The sequence below is a fragment of the Rhamphochromis longiceps genome, linkage group LG13 (assembly GCF_057381845.1).
Source record: "Rhamphochromis longiceps isolate RC_006_pf linkage group LG13, R_longiceps_female_GT1.1, whole genome shotgun sequence".
Taxonomy (NCBI): domain Eukaryota; kingdom Metazoa; phylum Chordata; class Actinopteri; order Cichliformes; family Cichlidae; genus Rhamphochromis; species Rhamphochromis longiceps.
In genome coordinates this window covers 27,839,850-27,866,543 of record NC_140569.1, presented here as the reverse complement: position 1 = coordinate 27,866,543, position 26,694 = coordinate 27,839,850, and the positions used below count along the sequence as shown (strand labels likewise).

At 39.5% G+C, this 26,694-nt stretch overlaps 1 protein-coding gene and 1 non-coding gene across 2 annotated transcripts in view; one reads left to right on the top strand and one right to left on the bottom strand.

Annotated features, from left to right (window-relative positions):
• Positions 1–26,694, bottom strand: part of cfap46 (cilia and flagella associated protein 46) — a 76,439-nt gene that overhangs the window by 26,405 nt on the left and 23,340 nt on the right. The window contains exons 17-39 of the mRNA XM_085428865.1: positions 25,115–25,227; positions 21,010–21,222; positions 18,856–19,057; positions 16,642–16,794; positions 15,011–15,121; positions 14,099–14,280; positions 12,757–12,888; positions 12,453–12,615; positions 11,267–11,339; positions 10,422–10,557; positions 10,160–10,343; positions 9,710–9,863; positions 8,837–9,060; positions 8,599–8,721; positions 7,597–7,758; positions 6,994–7,142; positions 5,532–5,630; positions 5,396–5,456; positions 4,718–4,837; positions 2,667–2,867; positions 2,473–2,579; positions 1,606–1,788; positions 254–392 (exon numbers count right to left, since the gene is read on the bottom strand). Of these exons, the coding sequence (XP_085284991.1) occupies positions 254–392; positions 1,606–1,788; positions 2,473–2,579; positions 2,667–2,867; positions 4,718–4,837; positions 5,396–5,456; positions 5,532–5,630; positions 6,994–7,142; positions 7,597–7,758; positions 8,599–8,721; positions 8,837–9,060; positions 9,710–9,863; positions 10,160–10,343; positions 10,422–10,557; positions 11,267–11,339; positions 12,453–12,615; positions 12,757–12,888; positions 14,099–14,280; positions 15,011–15,121; positions 16,642–16,794; positions 18,856–19,057; positions 21,010–21,222; positions 25,115–25,227 (3,384 nt within the window). The remainder of the gene's footprint in view (positions 1–253; positions 393–1,605; positions 1,789–2,472; positions 2,580–2,666; positions 2,868–4,717; positions 4,838–5,395; positions 5,457–5,531; positions 5,631–6,993; positions 7,143–7,596; positions 7,759–8,598; positions 8,722–8,836; positions 9,061–9,709; positions 9,864–10,159; positions 10,344–10,421; positions 10,558–11,266; positions 11,340–12,452; positions 12,616–12,756; positions 12,889–14,098; positions 14,281–15,010; positions 15,122–16,641; positions 16,795–18,855; positions 19,058–21,009; positions 21,223–25,114; positions 25,228–26,694) is intronic.
• On the top strand, positions 3,116–3,209 carry trnai-uau (transfer RNA isoleucine (anticodon UAU)). The gene is made up of 2 exons: positions 3,116–3,153; positions 3,174–3,209. It is a non-coding gene; the product is annotated as a tRNA-Ile (tRNA).

Below are 26,694 nucleotides of genomic sequence, written 5' to 3'. Positions count from 1 at the left end.
CCATCTGCACAACAATCTCAGCCAGAGTGCTTGGCTGTTAAACTCTGACTGTTATAACCAAACAAATGTACTATCACAGCTGCTCAAAGTCCTTTTTCAGCCTTATTTTCTGCTGCTTCAAACATGAGCAGACTTTCTGTGACTGGCTGAAAGCACAGATAGGAAAAGAAGTTTCTAAGAACATGTAAGAGATTAAAAAGCTCACAATGTTTTTTGCAGAAAACATCATGACAATGACAGATGACAGATTTACCTCTTCCTGTGGGGGGAGCAGACTCTCAGCATTCTGTACTGCATGTTCCTGCACCGTGACAGCAAGCTGCAGCTGAGAGAGCCCATTCATCAGGAAGCTCTGTTTCGACTCTCTTTCAGTAGTATGATTGGCTAGGATTCTGTAATAGTTGTAATAGGATAAAAAACGAATGATAGTAGAAGATAAAAAGCACACCAAGACAGAAAAAAAAGGTGTAATTCCAATCTGTCCCCTACATCCTCCCACTCGGTAATGAGTCTAACTCTGTGTGGGATCACACTTGCAGCTCCTGAAGGGCTTCTTAAATAAAACAAATTCGGGTGTATGCTTTTTTCAACATAAACTTTAACTACCAATCAGCAGCTGCAGCATTGTACACTCTAATGGATGGAAAATGCACCTACAGTTAGAGCATTTCATTTGTTGAATAAAGACAGTTTTTGTTTAGCCTCTGTTTGTTGGTTTGTATTTAATACTTGGATGAAAATACTTGGATGAAGTCAGTGACTGAAGTCTAGAACCCACAAGCATTACTTGAATTAAAGCTGAAAGTCCCCATTTCAATCACATCTTTGTAGTTTGATTTAAAATACACTGCAGCAGTGTACAGAGGCAAAACTACAAAAAATGGTCCAACAATAATGGGCCTCACGTGATTCCATTTTATGATACACTTCTTATGATTATTTTCTTCTTTATTGTTTGTTATTCTTATAACCTTCAAAACTATAAATATTTTTTATCAAAAATTTAAAACATTAAAGTCCATCCATCCACTTATCAGGGTCGTGGAGGGGGGGAGCTGGAGCCTATCCCAGTTATTACAGGGCAAGAGGTAAGGTACACCCTGGACAAGTCACCAGTCTGTCATAGGGCTGAAATTCACATAGGCAATTTTGAATCATCACTTAACCACATGTCTTTGGACATGTAGGAAGAAGCTAGAGTACCCAGAGAAAACATGCAAACTCCAAATCAGACCTGATGGTGGAGCTGAACTCAGAACCTTCTTGATTGTTAGTCACAGTGCTAACGATTACACCACTGTACTGCATTGTCACCACCAAATTCTTTTCTTTTGTTTTGGATTTTTAGAAAGACACATAGTTTTGAACAGTACCCAAGTAGAAAACTATTTGAGTGTGCGCAGGGAGAGAGTGTACCAGCTGGATTTGGGCAAAAGTTTGTCTGTGTGAGAAAACAAGACTGAATGAAAACAAGCACGGGGAAACAGAGTTACACTTTAATTTGCTGTAGTGAAAACTGCACTTCCATACTGCACATAGCATGGTTTAAAACTGTTCCAATTTTAAATACTGTTCAATTTAGGCCTGGTGTAACTGTTGACTAACCTCAAACCATGCGCACATTCTCCATGTGCCTCTGCTGCCTGTTGTCTATAGCCGAGTTTAGTAAAGCCACTGGCGCTCTCTCTGAGTGTATCACAGGCAGTCATTAGCCTCTGGAAAGCCTCAGTGTGGAGTGTCTCCATAGGTTCCCCACTACCAATGGCACGTATACATTCCAAGGCTCCTCTGAAAAGCAACACATCACACTGAGTTAGATAAAGATTACATCAAATACATAATTGATGTAGACATTGCTACATAATCAGTGTTGTCAGTTTCTTTAAACATTTATAACATAATTTGAAACAGATGTTCAAATGAATTACACTGAATGCACATCATGTAAAGCAACTAGAATAGTTTCCAACATGCAAAGTAGATCTTATTTCTTAAAGTTTAAGCCAAAGTCTGTAGTGAAGGCACATTGCGACATTCTGTAAATGGCTTAAACAGTACTTAAAAATACAATATATATTATACAGCTAAATAAACCTTAGACTTAAAACAATACAATAGTTGTTTGGGACAAAGCATCAGTGTGTTCCAGATATATCTGCAAATGGTAGATAAATGGTAAATAAACTGTTAATTATATAGTGCTTTTCTACTCTGAGTACTCAAATCACTTCTTTAATGCTTAGCACTATTCAAAGCTGTATAAGATATTTATAAAAATATTCAACTGTGGTTAAATATAAAATTGATCTAAAATATTCATTGAGTGTGAGTGTTTCATTTTCACTTAAGATCAAAAGTAAAGTTCAGAAATGAAAACAAATCTTAAGAAAACAACAAACATTTATAATATAGTCAGCTTAACTAAGAAAAACCAAACACTATTAACATCTAAGTAGAAAGCTTCATGTTTACCTCATCTCTAATGAGGTGATCAAGAATGTGAGCGCTGGGGCTTGGTTTACCCGCTGCTCAAGTACTAGCTTCAGAGCTCTACAGCCTTGTTTTATAGTCTGATCAACCTATAAAAGAAAAAAAAAAGCCTTGAGGGAAAATTTCTACAAACACAACACTGTGCAAAGACTTATCAGAAGGTTGTAATTCGATACCTTTGTTTGAAAATCGTTGTCTCTCTGGCCTACCACAGCTGTGACTTTGGTAAGGGTAAGCTGGTACCAGAAGTCCTCATCCCCACCCAGGGTTTGGGCTTTGTCCAGCAGAGTCAGAGCCTGGGCATAGTTCTGCTCTTTACAAGCCAAACTGGCCAGATAGATCAAACTTCTTGATATAACACTTTGGTCTCCAAGCACCTCAACAGAAACAGTTTGAATCAGAAATTAAATCAATTATAGAAGAGTCAAAGCAACCAAATGCAATTTGGCTCTGAAGTAATTCTAGTCTAGACATCATCATAATTTTTGTAATTCAGTTTGTATAGTGTTAAAGACCACATATCATTTCCAAACTGTAATCAGAATACATCTTTCTGCAGCAAATTTCAGTAATCTTATTACGTGTTACACAATTAAGATGATACTTGAATTGCAACATAGCACAGGCTCCAGTGGCGCAATCGGTTAGCGCGCGGTACTTATATGACAGTACGCTGTAGAGCAATGCCGAGGTTGTGAGTTCGAGCCTCACCTGGAGCACCCTTTTAAATTCCTGTTGTCAACCATACAAAGCAACAGAGGGTGAAGTAGAGAGATGATAGCACCGGAAAAAAGAAGAAGTGAAAGATCCTAAGCCTTTAGTTAACATGCAGCGACCAGGCAAGGCGGAATTAGAAGATGATGGAGCCACCAGGGAAGAGGAAGGACGACATGCTGAGGGTTAGTGTGACAGACAAAGATGCCAGGGATAGGGTGAGATTGAGTCCACTGTAGTGACTCCTAAATTGAGCAACTCAAAGAAGTAGAACATTCACGTTGCCATCAGCTGCCTTCAGTTTCTGAGGCAAGAGGGGAAAAACAGTGAAGCAGTCTATAACTATAACTATGAGGGGACAAATATCTAATGATAAAGTTAGACGCCCACTGCTTCTAACAAGGGATCGACTCTTTCAAAGACAGGATTAAAAGATAGAGGCAGCAGTGAAGAATCCCGGTCGATGTGATATTAGAGATAAATGTCAGGCAGCCAAAGGTAATGTACAACAGGCCATAACCAGGTGTTACAGTGGGATTTAGAAGGTTGGGGAAACCTAATGTCCAAACCTAAAATCACTTTGAAATAAAACTTGTGAAAATATGTATCGTGAGCTCCAGTAAATTTGTCTTCTTTGAGTTATCAGTTGATCTTTACTGCTGCTGCTCTAAACATTAGAGATGCAGCAGTTTTTTAACTGAATTTAACAAAATAAAAGGAGACAGAGCTGTTTAAACTGATGACTGCTACTCTTGATGTAACCCAACACTGACCATGAACACCACAGTCTGCCCTGCACTAGTCCAGCATAGTGCATTACTGTGAACTTCATCAGAAGATTGAAAACTATCCAGTTTAGCCTGCACTCATCTGCCAAGCATTCTTATGCAACCTCTAACTAATACAAACTATTATACTTTAATTGGGTTTTCAAGTCTTTCACAATGAGAAAAAACATAACCTCTGAAGATGAAAATCTGTGATCAGCGAATTTTTTAAACTTATATATAACCTATTATTAAAAGCTATTATTAAATGCTTCAGCATTGTTCCAGATTGCTGTGGCCCATGCTAACCCCTGGCAGTACAGCAGAATTGCTGCGTCAATATCATTTTTCTGTGAAGTGTTATTTAGCCTGGTTTCCAAAAACACTGCTATCAACTTCAATACTAAAAGAAAATCCTCTCTATGTCCTCCTTAGTAGTTTATGGATTTGTGCCAGCATGTTAGCATGTAGCCTGTAGTTTTATTGTTGTGCCAGTGCATATTAGGCTATGCTGCAGGGTAATGGGTAGTGAAATACTTTACTTAGAATATCCTGGATGTAAAGTAACTTCATAGCTTGAATACTGTGTCTCGTGTTAGTTGAGGGTATTTTCTTGTCATAGTTGAGTCTATTAGAATAAATGTTCTTTCTGATAGTGGCGACAAAGAGTAGATCAGCAATATGTTTGTTAGAATGATAAATAAAGCTTAGGGTAATATTTTCAAATATTTCCTTCCTAACCTTACCATAGACACCATGTGGGCCTCAGCCAGGAGTTGTCTGGCTGACTCATAGAGTCCCACACTGAGGCAAACCTCAGCTTTGTCCAGCCAAATGTCCGGCGCACTCTCACCCATCTCTCCTTTCTGCCAAAGTATTCACCAAAGTATAAGACGATAACGTTTTTTTTAATAAACTGAATCAAACTCTTTCTCAAGCTTTCAGTTGACAACATGTTGCATACACATGAGATATCAAGAAGAAAATTACACATTACACATAGCACATCAAGTGTATGTGTAATATTTAATGTGGATGTAACATTACGTAACTAAATGTATGTAACATGTAAAAATCATTACATGTCCTGCTGGGATCAGAGTCTTATAGTGTTTATCAGCTGTGATTACATAATCAACATTATTAACAAGCTGAGATTATAGAGAATAACAGAGTTGGAAGAATGGGAAAAAAGTGATAACTATTTATAATTCTAGCCACAAAAATCATCATCTTAAACATCCAATATTAATCTGCCATAACTCTGTGCTATATTATAAAAGTACTAATTTAAATACCACAACTACTGGGGCTGTTGTCAATCATCCTCTGAGAAGCAATACAATGAATGCTAATTAAAGTATAATTTCTTTAACATGTAAACCATAAGCACAGATGCATCTGTTTTGTGAGAAGAAGCTGACCTGGTTGCGAGCTTTGCGGAGGCTGCTCCTCTCCTGCGAAAGCACTACGGCTCTGCGGCACCTGCAGTCATGAATATGATATCATAGGTTATTAAAGATGCACAAACATTAAATCTTTATAGCCCAGTTCACGTACCCCATTTGTTCTCGTTCTGGGACTGCACTCAGAGGCAGAAGCTTCTTCTGATATGGTGAGTGTGCCTCCAAACCCAGCTCAACACAGGTTCTGGCAATTCTAATAAGGTGAAAACAGGAAGAGGAACATGACATTCAATGATGGAGTAACTTATGGGACCGCAGGCTGACGCTCCTCAGTCAGTCAGTTAAGTCAAGTAATTATTTTACTCTGGGACACAATTTAAATGAGATGAAACGTGTGCTGGAAACAGCCACACTTACTGTATACAAAACTGACATAATATTTATTAATATTTGGAAACAGTAAGTATTCACTGATTGAGCCACACACAATTTTATCACTGCGTATCTTCAAGCTATGATCCAAAAGTTTTGGGAACAAGCCTAATAGGTAAAATGAAAACGCTCACCGGATTTAAATTTATCCAGTTTTTCATTCAAGATCTCTCAGTAGAAGTCTGTCGTGAGTGAAGAAAAGTGGGGAAAGTGGAAAACTTGGCAAGCAGGAAATGAACAAAAAACTGTGTGTATTTGCTTTTTAAGAAGATGATAAAATTTATAAGAGAAACTGATATTTATTATATTGAATTTCTTTCTCACTGGAGAAACTGCTCCACAGTGATAGTGGTCAGAATGGGCCTTTTGAGAAGTCATCTGAAAACAAAAACTGCACTGGAAGCCTTTTCAACAAATCTCATCAGATTTTAGCAGGAGATTTATTGACCAGTTCCCTGAACTTTTCAATCACACCTTGTACCTTAACAGTGATACAAGTGGTTAGAGAAGGTGGCGTGCAGCGCTTTTAAACATAGATCAGGATAAAGTAAGCTCCCCTGTAGCTGAGTCCATCCTACATGTTCTGACCCAATCAATTCTGTTTCATGAGCCCTGAGACATCACACAGCGCCTCCTTTAGCCATAAAGCTTTATACAACTTTTTTAAAATATATAGCATTACCTGAATACCTGTAAACTGACAGAATGTTGAAAAATTGATAGGCACACTAAACATGATGTAAATCGTAGCTTTATAGATAAAGTCAAAGGTTTATTTATTCAAATATTTAATTAATAGGAAAAAATGCTTGGTGTAAACTTGCTCTATACCAATAAAGTAAATCTGATGTAACCCGATTCCAGTAAACTATCAATTTAATTTGAACAAATGAAATTTGATGTTTTACATTGCACTCATGTAGCAAAAATTCCACGGAAAATTTACATGTTATCCAGTGATTTAAAGTCAGCAATTTGGGCGTAAATATTTTTTGAGTGCAGCTTTTTTTTTTTTTTACCAAGAGAATATTATCTTGTATTTAGTGAATAAAGTTCATCACTGAGCAAGTTATCTGATTTTTGTACCACCCTCTGAACCTCAAACGCTTTAAACAACATTCTTCTCATATACAGTAGGACTACCTAAGACCTGAGTGTGAGGTGTAGGTCACCCTGGTTTTTACCTAAGCCTGTAGAGGTCAGAGAGGCTTGTCATATCCAAAAGCTCATGAGCAATGGTCTCAGCTAGATGCACTGCAGGAAGGGTCAGGTGGCCGAGTGACAGTGAGTTCAGTTCTCTTTCCAGCAGGTTGAGATAAAACAGGCTTTGTTTCTACAGCCAAACACAAAGAGAAACATAAAGGTTTAAAGACTTTCACTAACAAGTATACATCAAGACTTTTCAGTGTTTTATCAGAATAGAAAATGGCTCTTTGCTCCTTTTTCTAACCAATTAGATGAAGTCTTGTTACATATTGCCATCCCACTGAGGCTGTAGATCCATGAATGGATCACAGTACATGTTTCATTTAGAATACCAGGGCTTTATCGTCTTCTGACAGCTTAACTTGATCCCCAAAGATCAATAAGTGTGCTTTCTTGTCAACAAAACTTTGCAGCAACACTGACTTTAAGTTACCGCTTCGCTTTTATATAGCCAAGTCTTTGATTCTATATAGCTGGGAGATACAACCTCTGCTAAATAAAAAGTGAAGTCTGAGACAATACCACAGATGGTACACCTTATAATGCAGAGAGAAATGTATGAGAGAAGTTTGTAGTCTTGCCTGCTTTGTAATGCTGTGAGTGTTGATACAGTGGGGGTTGCTGCTGGTTCTGAATATCTGCCTGGCCTGGTCGGGACAGACAAAGGAGGCCCAGTCCCTCGTGGTGGAAGGAGGTGTCTGATCCAAGACAACAGCTTTAGGTCTTTCATCAGCAGATGTAGGCTGGTCAAACAGATGAGACACAGTACTGACTTTTGTTAGGTTTTGTATTGTTGATTGTCATTTATGCTTAGAAATATTTAACCATATATGCTTAGAGGTGTATAATCAATTGTGTAGTGATAGGATGTGTGATCTTTAGCAGGCTGCAAAGGCTTGGTGTGTATTCCACACTGGAATGCACACCTACATCCTGGGAGCATGGGAAGTGGTCGTACCTTGTCTTATTGTCTTATGGTAGGATAAACGTATCTATATCTGTTTTAGTCTAAGTGCCTTTTGTTTAGATGAACTGTTGGACTTCCAGACCAGCAGGTTTAGGGAAGTCATTTATGGGGTCACACTCTGACCCCCCACACACACACACACACACACACACACACACACACACACACACACACACACACACACTCAGTATTCTTTGTTCACATGTATACCTATGTAAGATGTTATGTGTTAATGACCCTATGCATATTCATGTAACCACAATAAAAGGAGTGCTATGGGGAACCTGGCTGAGAGTCTGACGGAGGTCAAGTGGTGGAACGACACTTGACTCCAGGCAGGCCTCCCTTATGCATGAGTAACACGAAGAACTTTGCCTACTTGGTGTTCAATGCTTTTGCTGTGTAATTATATTGTCTTCAACGTTCCAGCGAATAGGTTCAAGCTACAAACCTATCAACTTTTTGTTTTTAACACCGGTGTGCAGTCAACACGTAACTTGTGAAACGTGAAATCAAACAGGCAGAGTGGATGAACATAACTGGCATAACTTTACATTAAGTCAAGTAACTGAGTTAAATTTCAAAGCAAGCAAAGGCACAAATATGAGAAACTTACCTGTTTGGCTTTTTTGTCTTTGCCCTTGTCTTTGCCTTTTTTGGATTCAGCAGAGGCAGGAGGTTGGAGTGCCTCACTCTTTGCCGTCTCCCTGGAAATCTCACACGCTGCTGCCATAGAAACCTGTAGTGAAATACGGTGCACACGTCATGGCACATACTGCACTCAGCTTGAGCCCAATTTGCATCTGAAGCCGCTGTCAAAGTTGTCAAGAGCAGTGGAGTTGAAGATGCACTACCTGCCATATCTGGAGCACAAAAGTGTAGGCTCTGAGCAGGTTAAGTTGGTGCTCAGGCGAAGTCTTGTCCTCCATGATGGCAAGCAGAGTGTGTGCTTGTATCAAGTAGTCCAGACGACGCACTTCCTTTAGACCGGACACATTTTGTGTAAATGACAACCCCTGGACTCCGAGCACGTACTCACTTTTCACAGGGCCCAAATCCCTCTCTACAGATTCATCCTCTGGAGAAAAAAGAGACATAAAAGATGTTAAACGAGAAACATATCTAGGATAATCTATCAGAATGACTGAAACACAGTTACAACTTAAGAGAATAATAAAGAGGTTTTATTGAAGAGGGCAGTTTATCTCTGAGGGAATATTAATGGTACTCGCAGCAGGAGGCTATAAAGACTTCTTACAACTCTCTTTAAAGCGGTGCTATCTTATTCTCAGTGGGTACCCACGTGGGATCTTGACAAATCTGTTTCCTCGAGTGGTCAGTTTGTTTTCCTCTGATCCAGTCTGGGTTTTTTTTGTTTTGTTTGCACAGGGGAACACATGACTTTAATGTTGAAGCAATTACACATAAGCAGTGGCAATGCTCATTTTAGGATCAGACTGATCAGATGTTAACCTAACACAGTGTAAAACATCAGGGATGGTTAAAAAAAAAAGCATGCAGACACATGTGCTAATGTGTAATCGCACACATGCAGACTTAATCCAAGTGGAAAAGCACTCCTGAGATGTGAACCTCAGGGGAATTCTCAGAATGTGTTACCTTCCCCCCCAGAGATTTTCAGAGTGCACAGTAGCAGAACTGGCAAAACTAGTCAGTGACACTTGTTTGACATAATACAATGAGCGAGACGAGACAGGGAGTCCTACCTACTCCATCTGCCTTCCCAGGTTCCATGTGTAGAAGGATATCTATTACCCATTGAACCTGAAGTTTGGCATCCTCTTTGGGGAAGTTGTGATTGTACAGCCACTGTCCAAAACTTAACAGAATGCTGACTTTCTGCCATTTAGTCTCTGCGCTCTGTTCAGAGATGACATTAAAAACACAAAAGTTAAAAAAAAAAATCATAAACATGAAAAATTCAAGCCCGATCATATGGAACTCTTCACACCATATAAAAAGGTATTTGAAGTGGGTTGTAATGGCACGTCAGCACCACATGATGGTACTAAAACCATTGCTACAAATATTGCACTACCTCCATGCACAGTCAAAACACAGGGATTAATATTATGCACTTTATGACAGTTTTTTTTAATATGAAAAGTTTATAAATCATCCGCATGCATTATGTTTTCCATTTCGAGGTATATTACTGTGAGAGAGACGATGGCTTTCTGGTGGCAAGTCAGTTGTTTGGCTACCGTGTCAGCACACAGTGCCACCTGATGCCACATGAACGAATGGCACTGCTCCCCTTCATCTTCTAATTTCTGCATGTCTGGCAGTATGTTCTCTCCCAGCCGTGCTTTCACCAGCACACCATATTTGAGCAGAGACCTGGGTTAACACAACAAAGAGTCAAATGTCTATGTTTTTAAGCTCCTCTCATCTCTTCATGTTCATGATTTCACTCACAACCGGTGTCTACTGCGAGGCATGTCTCTCATAGCTTTGGCCAGCAGCTGCAGGGCGCTTTCAAAGTCTTCCTCATCGATGTAGATTTGGAGCAACAAACGGTAAATAGCTGCTCTCAGGGTTAGGACCTCTTCATCTTTCAAAGACGCAAATATACAGACACAGAAACATATAGAGTTTAAATGTTCGCCTCTAATGGAAAAGCAAACAAGTGTGTGTTCACCATTTTGTTATCAATTTGTTATCGGTAGCCAGCAAAAGCCACTAATGCTAACATAGCATGCATGTATTTAGACTGTGGGAGGAAAGCAAAGCATCCAGAAAAAAACACAGCCAAGCACAGGAAAACAGAGGTTTGAACCCAGAGCCAAACCATACCACCAATATACAAAACAGATACAGAATAAAACTCATTGCAGTTTTGGGAGAAAGTTCTATATGTGTTTCATTTAAATACATGGAGTGGACTGGTATTTATCTATTTATTAACACTGGATCTCAAAGCACTGTAAACTCAGCTGGACAGTAGGAAGAAGCCAAAGTACGGATGTACAGGGAGAAGATGCAAACTTCACACAGAAAGGCTCCAGCCAGGGTATGAACCTGAATCTGTGAGGCGAGACAGTAAACCACTGCACTACTGTGCATCACCGTCATGAGGACAACCAAGAGTAATTATGATTTATGATTTTATGACTTTCACTGCTTGGGAATTCACAGGTATGTTATTGTCCATCAAAAAGGAGCACATAGCTATACTGAGGTCAAATAATTAGCTGTAGGGTACATTTGTGTAGATTGTATCAAAGTATGTATTATATTTTGAGGCTCTTTTTGGTGCTTACTTGTTGCTCTGTGTTTTGATCTCCTTAGAGGCTGTGCTGCCAAGGTCAGCGGCCTTTTCACTTTGCTCTGCTGCTGAAATACAACAGGAAAAGGATTAATGCTTTATTTTAACTCTCTTGGGAAATCGAGCATTTGCCGTAGGTAGTCGGTCATAGTTAGAGCTCACTGATAACACATAGGAGCAAAGGCTGTGTGACCTTTCCTTATATATATCCCTGTCTCAATATCTGTAAATTCTCTTCCAGACTCACTGGTTAGCAATTTGGGAATACTATACAAAAAAAGTCCATCATCTGTATATAAGCTAGATCATGTTTACCCCCACTTACAACATGTTGCTTAAGAACAGTGTTGAGAAGAGAAGAGCACGACAGATAAACATCATTCTGAATTCTCACATAAGTGCTCTTTAATTATAGATTTTGCAGTTGAACTGCTGTTTATCCCCGTGGCTGGATTGCTGTTCACAGGCAGAGATGGGCAGATGTTTTGCACAATTGCCACACCCACAAGCTTTTCCCCTTTAGGACCAAAAGAAAAAAAAACTGCACTGATTTTCAGAGGATGTTAAGACACCTTAGTCACCTTGATAGCAACAAAAATCAAGCGTTCAAAAAGATATAATTAAAAAATGGCATGAAAGAAATAGAGATTTTTTTTTATTTTTAATGCTTTGCTCATTAGTGGCTCTTTTTGTTGTTGACTTTTTAGGCTGACGTTTTGTCTTTTCGGCTGTTGATATAGCAGAAAATGTTATAAATGATCCGGGAGAGGCTGTCTGTCTGTGTCTAAACCATTTCCCATAACATGGAGGCTCAGTGTCTGTTTTCGTTACTGCTGAGCTCTGTGTTAGTGCTGTACCACCACATTGTTAAACATCACAGAAATCTAGCATTGTAGTTGTGGAAAAAATGTCTTCCCACATATGTATTTTGGCCAGGTGCAGACAAAGAACAGTAGGGAATACCTGCAGTCTGGAGATTGTCTACATATGGGAAATACTTCTATGTTAAGATATTTAATTTATATGTGCAATGTATCTATTTCTACTAAAGCTGGATAACGAATTATTTTGATTTACGTAGATATGGAGGGTCATCTATGTAAAATTCTTGCTCTGAATCGTTGGATAAATTGATATGGATGAATATGAGAATAGCTCATTAAATAACAAACGATTTATACATTTTCTTGTTTAGTGGTATGAACCAGGGCATTCAGGATCATCTTTAGGTTCTCCCGGAGCTGCTGCCTTTCCTCAGTGCTCCCTGTCAGAGGTAGACAAGTATTCCAGTAATGCCCGGCAGCAGTGACACACAATGTTGGACTGACAGCTTTCTCTGCGAAACTATGGACGAGAGAAAGGAGAACTCTGATTTAAGGGCAGAAATTTAAAATGCCTGAAAGTGCAGACTTAGAGACTAAAAAAAAACAAAAACATTTTCAGCCTAAAGCATTAATCAATAAATCAGTTTACTCTAAACAGTACCTAACACTTGACAGGAGCACTTCCATTGCCTCCCTATAAGAGTGTAGATCTCCCCTGGACTCATGGACTAAGCTCAAACCTCTCAGGCAGGTTGCGATGCTCAGCATTTCATTCACTGCAGTTGGGCCATACCTACACATGTGAGATCATCTATCAGGCATTATCAATCAACAAACCAAACTGTAAAAGTGAAATATGTTAGCAACCTATGGGCTGAACATGTTTGCTAGGTTAATTGGTAATTCTAAATTGGCTGTCGGTGTTGAGTGTGAATGGTTGTCTGTCTTTAAGTGTTATTCCTGCGAGAGGTTGGAGACCTGTCAAGGGTGTGAAGTAGCTGTTAGGTGGACAGCATTTACCCGCTATTTGTGTGAATGTACCTGATCAGAAAGTGGCTGCACACAGTAAGCAGATTTGGTGTTGTAGCTTTAACGCTAGTGAATGCACTCACATAGACAGCCAAACAAGAACACCTGGGTGAGTGAAGAGCACTGGAAAACTAAACTGACAAACATATCTCACAGTCTGTTAAACCTAATAACTTAGAGGAGAAATAAGAGAACATTTTGCAGTATCTGTCAGTCCTGAAGGCCTGAATTTCTATTGAAAAAAAAAAAAATTAAACAAACCCCAAGACATGTTTTTTTGACTTTTTATAACTTGCTATATTTGTGTATAGTTTTGATTCAAAAACGAACTAAATGCTGTGCAAAAAGACTTTTTTAGACTAATTTGTGTAACTGTAACTTTAAGATCTTCACAGTACAGAACTGCATCTCTACATGTAACAGATATTAGACATTTAAAAACCGTACTGTCTATTTGAATAACGAATCATTAAGGGTGGCAATCATAAGTGGTGCGCCCTCTGTTGGAATCAAACACTCATTTAAGTTAGTCACCTTAAGATTCATTAATACAGTTTTCTTTTTTTTTTCAGAGGCAGGATTCACATGGTTCACAGGCTGGTTCTGGCCCTCAGGCCATACTCTGCCCATGTAAGCTCTAGGTGAAATACTGGTAACACAGAACAAAAATATATGAGAATATCTCAATCAAACGAGATCAAACTTGGCACCGGACTTACTCGGGACGAAAGCAATACATCTGCCAAATCTGAAGCGGACTGGCTGTATAGTTGTCAAAGCCAAACAGAGCAGGCAAATAGACAGGTAGCTTAATACGCATCGATTTCTTGAATTATCAGTGGGTTATGGACAAGATGTCAACTGAGCCTCAAAGTCTTAACTACTTTGCCTGAAATGCTTTCTATAAGGAATCCCCATTTTTAAAAATGACCCTGGTACTTATTTTACAGTTGAAATAAACCAACCACACTTACAAAACACACGGCATGGTGTTGAGACTTTTTGTGGCTGCTTCCTCCAGCAGCAGAGCCCTCTTGGTGCAGCTGCACACTAAGCTGTAGTCCTTGACATCGTGGCAGAAGGCAGCCAGCTGGCACCACACCTGCAACTCCACCACGGCGTCGGACCATCTGCATTCCGACGCCATGCTCACCAGCTTTAGGTGAAGAGTGAAGAGAGGGGAGGGAATGAAAAGGATGGTGGTGGCAGTGGTGGTCAGGGAAGAGGAAATGATGAGAGGGTTGTGGGAATACAAGGAAGGAGGACTGGAATTTGGAAGGGAACAAAATTAAGGGAAGGTAGGGGCAGACAGGGGAGGGTTGGGGCAGGGCCAGAAAAGTGATTGAATGGAGGCAGAAAAAGAAAGGTGAGAAATAAGGAAAGGAGTGGTGAGTGAAAAGGCAAGAGAAGAAAGTGAATGCATGGGTGTAAAGGATGAAGCAGGAGGAAGAAAAAGAAGGACAAGGACCGAAAAGAATGAATGGACATATGCAGACAAGAAAAAAATGGCAGAAAAAGCAGGAGCGGGATCGTAAAAAGTGAATGGAAAAAGCAGAAACATTGAGGATCTGTCCTTACTGATAAAAGAATAAGAGGAAGAGTGAAAGCAGATAGAGAGGTGGAATAAAGCCAAACTGTCTAAATGAGCAATTTTCAATAGGAAACTAAAATAAAATAAATGCACACGTGCTAATCATATCAGAGGAGTGACAACCATAATCCTAGTAAAGCTGGATGATCAAGGTTGGCACAGTACTTTTTTCATTTACTGACACTACTGACAAATGATGAGATGCAGACAGGCTGCAAGGGCTCAATGGGTCATGTTGACATCTGTTGTTGCAATCTGGGCATCAGCTACTGTAGGAAAACAGAGAAATACATACTGTGGAGAGACTGGGAACAGAGAACTCCATATGCCTTGGGTTCCTATTGCACTGGAGCATCTCCACTCCAACCAGCACACACGCCATCACAGACATGTCCTCATTCTCACTCTGCAAACACAGTGGAAAACAACTCATACTCAGCTGAAATCTACTCAATATATACATACAGTTTACTTAACTGAAACTCATATACATATACATTTGTGTATAAATTACACATAAAGATGTAGTATAATTAAGATATCGCATGTGTTCCAAATGCTGCGGAGATGCTCTTGTTGATAATGTATGACTTCCCATTGTGTGGAAAATGAGTCGATGAATGATTTATTGATTGCAATTAGAGATGAGCCGCTGTTATATTAACAGTGCAATTCCTAATTTGCATGACAAGAAGCGAACCTCATCTAGCTGTGAGTCAAAAACACATCAGGCCAAAGGAACTAATGTAGGGCAGGAGATTCTCGGCTGAGGAACAGTTAAAGGATTACAGTGACTAATTGAACGGTCTGCTCGAATGACAAATCACACTTGTGTTTTCCCCGTGTTTTTGTTCCCCTCTGAAGCCGCACAATCATACGACACCTGGAGACAAACAAATACACTAGCAGATACAAAGCTTGAATATGAAAAGGGCGGATGCAACAGCTACAGCATCACAGAGCATATCAGCAGTCATCACAGTATCATAAGCACATTAATACTTTATAATAATGACATTATTATGTTATGACACTGAGCCACACAGATGACTCAGCAACAATCCATCCTATGTTACATTTGACGTATTTTGTCATGTAACAAGAGGCTTCCAAAATGACTGTTTTAGGCTTATCATAAACTATAGAAGGAGCATTAGTCTTAAAGTGACCCTCAAAGTGAAAATTAAAATAATGCATGCACAGGAGGGTAGAAAAATAGCTTTGTTCTTCTTAATCATTCTTGTCACATGAGGAAAATTGAATTGCTTGAGGGCTTACATCACTGAAGTTTACTTTTTTATTTCTTTATTTTTTTATCCACTTATGTCAACTCCATTGGAAAACTGCAAACGCAGCAATATAAAAAACACAACCTCCGAAGCATTAACCTAACCTAATTTGATTCTGTCAGGATTAATTTAGTCAAAACAGACTTGTTATTCCGTCCTGGCTCTGTTCTAGGACCAACCCTTCTGTACATATGTATATGCGCAAAGTCTAAAATGAGGAAAGCCTACATCTCTGTCCCCTTCATGTCTATACTTGAGAAGCCAGTGAGAACAGTGGCGGGAGCTGATTGAATCAGAAATAGCACGACATGGAAGCGCTGCAGGAGAGGTGGGTATGCAAGCAGCTTGCAGATGTAGAGAAAGGTCAAACATAAATGGACACAGAGCTGGTTTAAGTTATGTTGCCACAAACACTATTTATACCCAGTGACTCCTAGTTTAACAGTTGTTTGTCTGAACTTGTATTTGATATAGTGTTGTAATAAATCTTCGAGACTGTAAATTACACAAACTCTAAATTAACTCTAAAATGCTAACTAATTTTCAATGGTGATACTTGGTTTCGTGTGAATGATTAGGCCCTAGACATGAACTAGCACCCTTAAATGAACCTAAAGAGAACTGCTAAGAATAGTACCTCTTCTTTCAGCATATTCATCTTTGAACCCGTTTGCTGTTGCAAGAGCCCATGGATCTGCACCCATGTAGCCAACACCCGTTTTCTTGCTGAGATGGGGACAGTCTCCCCTGGGATGGTAGCATTTGATATGCGAAGGGCGTGCTCGCATAGCTAGGAGGAGAAGCAGAAAACAATAATGAGCTATCTGAGACACTTAACAGGTGTCAGTCAGTTATTATACATCATGATGCATAATTATACTTCCCTAATGCAAGCTACAAAGGAGTCAAAATTCAGTAAGACTTTGTTCAAGTTGGACACTGGATCTGACCCTGCTATACCATTAATAAAACATACACAGCAAAGGATAGTTTTTTCTTCTTTTCTTTAAAATGGAAATAGACACAATGAAATTTAGTGAATAATTCACTGATAACGTGTCTTTTATCTGAAGTTACAGCTGGATTTCATGGCTGACCATCAGAATACATCAGGAGAAAGGAAACAAGGTTTAATTGTCAGGCGAGAGAACAAAGAAATCAGTCTTCAACAAAGACGTAGTCTTGAAAGCAACATGTGATCGTGTCCGCACGTGTGTGCGTGCGAGTGTGTGTATAAATGGGTGGATGTGCAGAATAAGAAAATACATTTCCTGTTGTAAGAGTTGTGTGATGCTTCATCATGTCATATATATCCAATAGAGAAAGATCTGATATTCCCCTGTTGGTGGTCACACTATCTGTGTTTGTCCAGTTATTGCCCTGAATTTTTTTGCATTCGGTGAGCGGTTGCAATTGTAATAGATGCAGTGACCGGCTGTTTCTTGAGCAGTTGAGCATGTAGTCCCCTTGTCCTGTAGGCGACTTGAAGTGACTGCAATCACTGTTAGACAGGGAAGGTTTACAAATAATTGCCACATAGTTAATAAATGCAGACAGAATGCCTTTATGCTGCAATAAATCTGAGTCAGTCTGCGCTGGTTAGGACAACTCATCTTTTTGCAATCAGGGACTTGACCCAAATGTGTTGCCAGCTCGTTTTTTCTCATTAAATTTGCCTATATAAGCAAGGCTGCCAAACACCTTATATCATTTTGCTGTTATGTTACTGTCCTGCAGCAACTACACTGCTATTTAGGGAGGTTCTGACTTGACTTTGAATGTGGATGGCAACAAATTTACAATTGTCACCAATTTATTTCAGCTAATTGCCAAACTATTACAAGCAGATATAATGGACAACTTGACCCCCGCCAATCACAAACTAATATCAGATTGACTCCATCTATGTCCCCTTTTATTGCTGTCTTGAACAACCAAAGGGCAAGTGACTGAGCAGTCACAGACCACTAAAAAAGCACCCATTTTAAAGCTGAGAAAGCTGAACTACAATTCAGTGCTCAGTGGCCAAATCAAGAGAGCATGAAGGCTGCTCTCTATACAAACAGACCATTGTTTGCATAAAGTAGAATCATATATACAGCTGGGGAGCATTTCAAAGGTTTCTAGTAAGTCCTGATGGTTTAGACTCTGATTTGGAAAGTGACAATTTAGATTTGAAAGTCTAAAACTTTTTTTTCTTTTTAAAGATGTCAGTCTGTAAATGTTAAATTCACACTGTTAGCTGTGTAATATCTGCACAAAGAGATTAACGCTTGACTTTCTGAACACGTCTTGCAAACATTCAGCAAACTGCATTCAGAGATTGTACACACTGTGCGCTAAACTCTTTTCACAGATTCCAATCAGTTCTTAAGCTTTCAGCGCTGGGATTTTAGACATTGTTTTCACAGTGAAAAGATAAAAACTGAACAAAAACAAACTCAAAACACTCCAATCAGTCAGACACAAGGAAGATTCTGTGTTCTTCCACAACATCCATCCAAGAAGTTAGCAGGTTTCTAACTAAATATGCTTTGGTTAGTTAGAATGTACCATACATATACACCCTGTTAGTCATAATTACATGTTACATAACCTTTCTGAACACGTCCCTGTAGAGACAGTGGTCTAATTATATCTTATCGTCTCCACAAGTATCAGCCAAAATCAGCTCCAATCATCAGTGGCCCTGGAGATAGCTTTGCTTTAAAGAAATCCCAAGATAAACATATTTAATCTTGATGAAAATATCTCTATGACCTAACAAACTGCTTCAGAAAATCCTAGGTCAGGAAGTTTTAATATAACTTGTGTGATATAAAGAAAAGCACAGCCACATTAAGAGACTCACCTCTAATGCCTTGTGGACATCCTGGAGGCCAGCAGGATCTAAGAAACCCCCACAGGTGCTGGCAGCCTTTGCTATGCCCTTCTCAGCTCTTTTTTTGCCCTTGTCTTCTGCTGGAGCTGGCACAACGCTGTCTGGCCCAAACAGAGGCTGAATCAACCCTTGGGCCACAGCATCACACAGCAGCACAAAAAGAACACGGTTCCTGAGAAACACAAACAAATAATGTTCCCCTCACCACAGATTTGGCTACGAAAAAACTAAGTGTTCCTTGGGTCACATGTCACATGAGAATGCCAGTGTATTCTAACATTTGCACAATTATTGTTATGCCCAAGGAGAGTTTGGTCTGTTCTCATGAACGCTTCACTGCTTCTTTCTATAGCCAAAAATAAGAGCAGTGCTTAAATGGTCTCCTCTGCTGTCAGGAGCAACAAAAGAAATAAGCTTCAGATACGTTTCTGAGGATGAACGCACATTTTGTAAGTTTTACTTGAACTGAAGGACTTTGTATTCACTTTATTCCACAGAGAGTAGATAAAGAAATGTCTGGCCTGATGAAAGTCTTTCAGAACGCACAGAATAAGATAAAATGTGTGTGATCATCAGTCTAAAAACATTTTCATTTCTAAGAAATGCGGAACAATGTACTGATGAATAGAGACAGTGTATCACCAAAAACAAAGAAACACACACAAATGCAGAAAACTATTAATTAATTGTTGGTTAAGCAGCTCTAACATATAAAACAAATAAAAACAAGAAGCACTCCATCAAGGCAGCTCATTCTCTGGGCAGTATTTACTTTTAAGGGAAAGGTATTGTATGTTATAGACATACAATAGCTCCATAATCATATAGCTCTCTATGTATCAACCTATTGAGCTTGAATAAGTGGTCAGAGGTTTTAAATTGCTACATGTTATTTCCTATGTGTTGACAATACACACCACACATGTAAGAATCAGAGTTTATACGTTATAAGGCTTTTTTTTTTTTTTTGCCAATTTTAGACCAATAAGTCGTTAAGCTGACCTTAGTGGATGTAAAACAAATTTTAATGGATTGTTAACAAGAACTGAATCTGCACCAAGTTTCATTCAAAATGTTTCAAGCTATTGTATTTACAGACAGAACAATACACATTCAAAGGCTACCAAAAAAACATAACCACCTTGGGGGAGGTAGAGAATAATCAAAATAAAATGTAAATAATAATGTAAATAAAATGGATGAAAACCAAAATGTGTTTTGTCATTTAGAGGTTGCTCTTATTTGCTCAACACACAATGTATTTACAAAACATATTTATGTGATTTCATCTAACTTTTTTAGTTACACCAGCAAGACATAATATCCTGTGTAATTTTCTCTGTTTTAGCTAAACTACAAAGTGCGAGGAGCTGCAGGTGTCATGCTGATGAGGAAAGATCCAAAGCAGACAGAAAACTAGCTTGGGCTTGCAGGGACTCAAAAGGCACTATAATAACCAACTAAAAAAAAGAGTGCTGCATAATGATAGCATTTCAAAAGGGTAAAAAATAAGAACACAGACTGGTATGAAATGAAAACAACCTCACACAGACAGAGACAAAGACACAGACTAAGAAGAAACATATGAACTTAATCAGAATCTAAGGGAGCATCGAATAACTCATTTTTGCAACCACTTATCCTTGACCTTAGTGGAAAATGTCATGAAGTCGAGGAAAGGTGAGAAGAAGAATTTATAAGACCACAGAAAATGCATTATGCTCTGAGAATCCAGCTGAACATAGAATATACTCACTAAATTAACAATGTGATGTCTCCTGGATGTCTGCTGTGTTGAAACTACCAAATACATATCTTGGAGCCTATCCCAGCTGCCCTGAAGCAAAAACTAATTTAATGATAATCCTAAGTGCTGGCAAAAACAACAACGGGTATAACTAACGTAGCTCATGACCTTGATTTAGAGAAGTAATGAGTAAGAACTTAACAACTTGATAAGAGGCAGATTTCATCTAGAATGTCATGGATTTTGTTTCATAATGAGTTTTTCTGTGGTGCTTTTACAGTTCAGATTCTCAGGGTGTGTTTTAATTATCTTTATGTTAGATTAGTGAAGCTGTGACACCGCAGGTAAGGTATAATTTTCTAAAAAAAAAAGCCTACCCAGTGTACCCCGTCTTCTGGAGCATGTCCACAAGACTCTGGAAGGTGGGAAGCAGGCGTGTGTATTCCCTAGCTGCCAGCAAGTGGCTATTGTAATTCCACAGGTAAATGGCTGCATTAGCTACCACCCACGACTCTCCGATCTCTGCTCCGAGCTCCCCTGCCCGCAAGAAGTTGGAGGTGGTGTAGGCACATAGAGCCTGGATCCAGTCCCTGGGTGAGAGAAGCACAGAAATATAGAAGAGAGTGAAAAAAGGATAGAAAAAGTACTCTTTGTGCGTGTTTGTGTGCAGTACAATATTTTCAATTTCATCTTTAAACTTGTTTTAGCATGAACACGTTCATCTACTGAAGGAAAATTACTCAATCAAGTTTTTACAGAATTTGCAAATTCTACTTAAGAAGGTATTCATCTTATTTCACAGTAACAGCTCGCAGCCCTTGTAATTCTACAATATGCCAGAAATAGATTTCAGGCAGGTCTCAGGCACAGCACATCAGTACAGTGATTTCAATGGTGAATGCCATGTGTCAAGTCTTGTCAAGTCAATAAAGAAAATAGGCTGCTGTTTTATCTAATACAACGATGGCTGGAATCCAAGAAAGAAGACAAGATGGAAAACACTCTGGAAAAATAGAAAATAAAAAATATCAGATTCTGGATGCACATGTCCATTTATCCAGTTTGCCCATTTTCCAGTCCCAAAATATATTAAACAAATGATAAATAATAATATACTATAGTGACCCTGACCACCATAATGCTGATCTCACTATAACAAGCAATGAGGAGTATCTGATCCTTACCCTTTAACTACATTACACAAGATATCTGAACCCTTCTTCCATAACATCTGATTGCTTTAGAAATGTTCCCAGATCAGGTTTGAACTCTTAGTTTGACAAATAAGGAAATTAAGCTCATTTAATTAGTAGGTGCAAAGCAGAGTACTCGATTACTGTTTAATTGTAAGAGTTAATGTAACTGTTTAGTTTCAATTAATCAGGTATTTAGATGCTTTTTCAAAGAAGCAAACAATTTCTGGTAAATATGACGGTATTTCTCTGTTACTTTTATTTTGACGGAAGAAAAAGAACAAGACAAAAACTCATGACCTTCCCAATGTTTGTGTCTCCCCCCCAACTCTTTGGCACACAGATGTGTAATAATAATAATGGATACTTTATTGATCCCCATGGGGAAATTACTTGTTTTTCTCTGCATTTGACCCATTCACTCAGTGAAGCAGTGGGCAGCCCACTAAGCAGGCGCCCGGGGAGCAGTGTGTAGGGACGGTACCTTGCTCAGGGGTACCTCAGGGTAGCCGTTAAGTGGATTCGAACCGCCGACCTTCCGATCATAGGGCGACCACTTTACCTACTGAGCTATCCCTGCCCCTATTGACCCCTATTGTACAAGTGGAATGTACAGTGGGGCAAAAAAGTATTTAGTCAGCCACCGATTGTGCAAGTTCCCCCACCTAAAATGATGACAGAGGTCAGTAATTTGCACCAGAGGTACACTTCAACTGTGAGAGACAGAATGTGAAAAAAAATCCATGAATCCACATGGTAGGATTTGTAAAGAATTTATTCGTAAATCAGGGTGGAAAATAAGTATTTGGTCAATAACAAAAATACAACTCAATACTTTGTAACATAACCTTTGTTGGCAATAACAGAGGTCAAACGTTTACTATAGGTCTTTACCAGGTTTGCACACACAGTAGCTGGTATTTTGGCCCATTCCTCCATGCAGATCTTCTCGAGAGCAGTGATGTTTTGGGGCTGTCGCCGAGCAACACGGACTTTCAACTCCCGCCACAGATTTTCTATGGGGTTGAGGTCTGGAGACTGGCTAGGCCACTCCAGGACTTTCAAATGCTTCTTACGGAGCCACTCCTTTGTTGCCCGGGCGGTGTGTTTTGGATCATTGTCATGTTGGAAGACCCAGCCTCGTTTCATCTTCAAAGTTCTCACTGATGGAAGGAGGTTTTGGCTCAAAATCTCACGATACATGGCCCCATTCATTCTGTCCTTAACACGGATCAGTCGTCCTGTCCCCTTGGCAGAAAAACAGCCCCACAGCATGATGTTTCCACCCCCATGCTTCACAGTAGGTATGGTGTTCTTGGGATGCAACTCAGTATTCTTCTTCCTCCAAACACGACGAGTTGAGTTTATACCAAAAAGTTCTACTTTGGTTTCATCTGACCACATGACATTCTCCCAATCCTCTGCTGTATCATCCATGTGCTCTCTGGCAAACTTCAGACGGGCCTGGACATGCACTGGCTTCAGCAGCGCAACACGTCTGGCACTGCGGGATTTGATTCCCTGCCGTTGTAGTGTGTTACTGATGGTGACCTTTGTTACTTTGGTCCCAGCTCTCTGCAGGTCATTCACCAGGTCCCCCCGTGTGGTTCTGGGATCTTTGCTCACCGTTCTCATGATCATTTTGACCCCACGGGATGAGATCTTGCGTGGAGCCCCAGATCGAGGGAGATTATCAGTGGTCTTGTATGTCTTCCATTTTCTGATGATTGCTCCCACAGTTGATTTTTTCACACCAAGCTGCTTGCCTATTGTAGATTCACTCTTCCCAGTCTGGTGCAGGTCTACAATACTTTTCCTGGTGTCCTTTGAAAGCTCTTTGGTCTTGGCCATGGCGGAGTTTGGAGTCTGACTGTTTGAGGCTGTGGACAGGTGTCTTTTATACAGATGATGAGTTCAAACAGGTGCCATTCATACAGGTAACGAGTGGGGGACAGAAAAGCTTCTTACAGAAGACGTTACAGGTCTGTGAGAGCCAGAGATTTTCCTTGTCTGAGGTGACCAAATACTTATTTTCCACCCTGATTTACGAATAAATTCTTTACAAATCCTACCATGTGGATTCATGGATTTTTTTTTCACATTCTGTCTCTCACAGTTGAAGTGTACCTCTGGTGCAAATTACTGACCTCTGTCATCATTTTAAGTGGGGGAACTTGCACAATCGGTGGCTGACTAAATACTTTTTTGCCCCACTGTATCCAATACTAGGTCCATGCCAGTGCACATATTAACCTTGGGCTTCAGTCACACAGGCCTAGAGGCCGGTGAGTGGTGGCCTGGCAATCGCATTATAGAAGAAACTGGAACCCTTATTTTGTACCAGGGTCAACCAGGAAACTGAGGAATACTTCCTGGTTTCCTGGTTGTGAGAGGTTGCTGGAATGTGATGTGAAATCAACTCTTTAGCCACAGCCACAGCCCAAGAGCAGTCAGTGATCCCCTGATAACCAGCTAGGGAAAATGTTTATTCCCCAGCTGGTTGGTTAATGGTTGTGGAAGGCATGCTGTCACTAAGTGAAAGTGGTTATGAGGTATATTGTAAAACCTTGCCAATACTTTAGCCGCGAGCAGACTTCTGCAGTCTCTTCTAATTTGCATGGAAAATGCCAAGTAGTTACCAAACACTTTCCAACTGCTCACTAAGTATTTGTGAAACTGTGATGGAAACTGGAAAAGTTGCCCCTTTTGAAATGTGTTGGTTTTAGTGGAAAGTCACAACTTTTTCTTAGAATGCAAATGATCTATCATCTGTGTCTCCCTGTTGTGTAGCACTTTTTCGGCATAAATTTGCAGACAAGTCTTCCAAGCATGTCTCTAGACCTTAGCTAGCAAGATGGTGGATCGAATGGCTTACAATGTGGAAGTATACTTTGTGCCAGGATCACATTTTGAAGAAGCGCCTGCATGCTCAGTACAGCTCCACAACACCGCAACAGTGGTGAGCCCCACTGAAGTGGAGAACAATGTCGGTGCTGCAGCTATGCCATCGCTAACTTGTAATTTTAGCTAAAGTTGTCACTATGATGGAACTTAGTTCCACTGTTGCTACAGAATAGAGTGCACACCCTTGGGACAACATAACCACTGTGTGCAACCTAAATGCAAAGACTGCTTTTTCGGTACTCTAACCTTTGTTTTAAAAAAGTAAAAAATGTTGTTTCAAATTACTTTCATATTCAAGTTATAAAAAACAAGGTACAGTAAACAGCAAAGACACACAAAATCAAAATATCTGGTGTCCTGATACAGGTGTATATTGTGTTTTCACCTGTAAATAACCCACTGTGGATCCTCTTCTGACACGCAAAACTGTTTATCCTGTGGGGGGACAGCAGGGCTATTTAGCTGTACCCCCTCTTCAAGTAGCTTTTGGATAGTGGCCTGAACAAGAAAGAATACATTAATTTCACAAACTATAATATTAAAGATGACTTCCTGTTTTGACAACTTTATAATAAAAAAGAGAAAAACCTCCTGCTATGGGGATGACAGATTCTTTAAAGGTATTAAAGCTCAGATATACAGATCAAAGACAAAAAGAAATGACTGGTGAACATTTTATCCAGAGGTGGACAACTCGGTTAAGACAAGAGGAACCAGTCGTCATCATCAGACTGAGAAGAATGTAGCTTTTGAATTAATGAAATCTAATCAAATTTTCAGAAAACATATCCCTGTGTCATAGAACAAAGGTATAAGAAAAGAGGCTACAGCGTGTGTCAGTTTTGGCAAGGTTGTGCCATGGGTGTGGATAGTTCTCTTCATTTTCTTTAAAGTGCTGTCAAGTTAACGTCTCTATAGACTTAATAAAGACTTGGACACATTTGATGGGAAGCACGTATGCAGAATAAGACAAACTCATGAGACAAGCACAGCAGTCTCTGACTCCAACCACTCACCAACAACTTCACAGGCTTGTTAAAACTCCCATAATGCACGTCAACTGCTGCAAGCAGTCTTTGTTTCTAATGGTGTATTTCAAAAGGATGGCGCAGCCTAAAAGAAACCGCTTGATCTAAGATCATCCACAAAATGAACATGAACACCTTATAACAAAAACATCTGAATTCAAATAAAGTTTCATTCAGAAGCTGGTGGCTAACAAACCAGGTATGGAGCCTTTAGAACCAGACAACTTTCAGTATGAAGAGTTTCTGTCTGATCTGCATAAGAACATATTCAATAATAAATCTACTGTCTTTAATTATCAAAAACAGAAGGAATATGAGCCCATTGATGTTACATCAGTCACTGTTCTGAATATACATTACAGTAGGAACATGAAAACCTTCAACTTCAGTTATTACTATATCATTCAAAATACTCTTTCAGATCATGCTGGAACATTACATTTTAAGAGAAACCAAGAAACCTCTCAGTGTGTTTACGATACTCATAAAAAAAAATAATATGGCACAGAACAGCTATCCTGCACTCACCAGACACTTGAGTAGTTACACCTTGCTAGTACCTGACTGAAGCCCCTTTGGCTTTCAAAACTGCCTTAATTAATTTTTAATTCTCAAGATGGTTGTTTGGGAAAATCCGAGCATATGAGCATTTCCTGAAATACTCAGAACACTGACACCATTACACATTCAAGTCACCTACATTACCGTTCTACCCCATTCTGTTGCTCAGTTTGGACCGGTCAAAATTTGCATTAAGCAGCAGTTGAACAGGTGTACCTAACAAAGTGGACAGTGCATTTCGCTGTGTTTGTTTAATCACAACATTCTTCAGTCTCCTCTCGTTCTGTTGACCATTGTGCAAGAAGCTTTTGCTCCACATTTTTTTTATAGTTCTATAATACTTGCCTGTAATGACTAATCAAAAGGGCCAACCTTA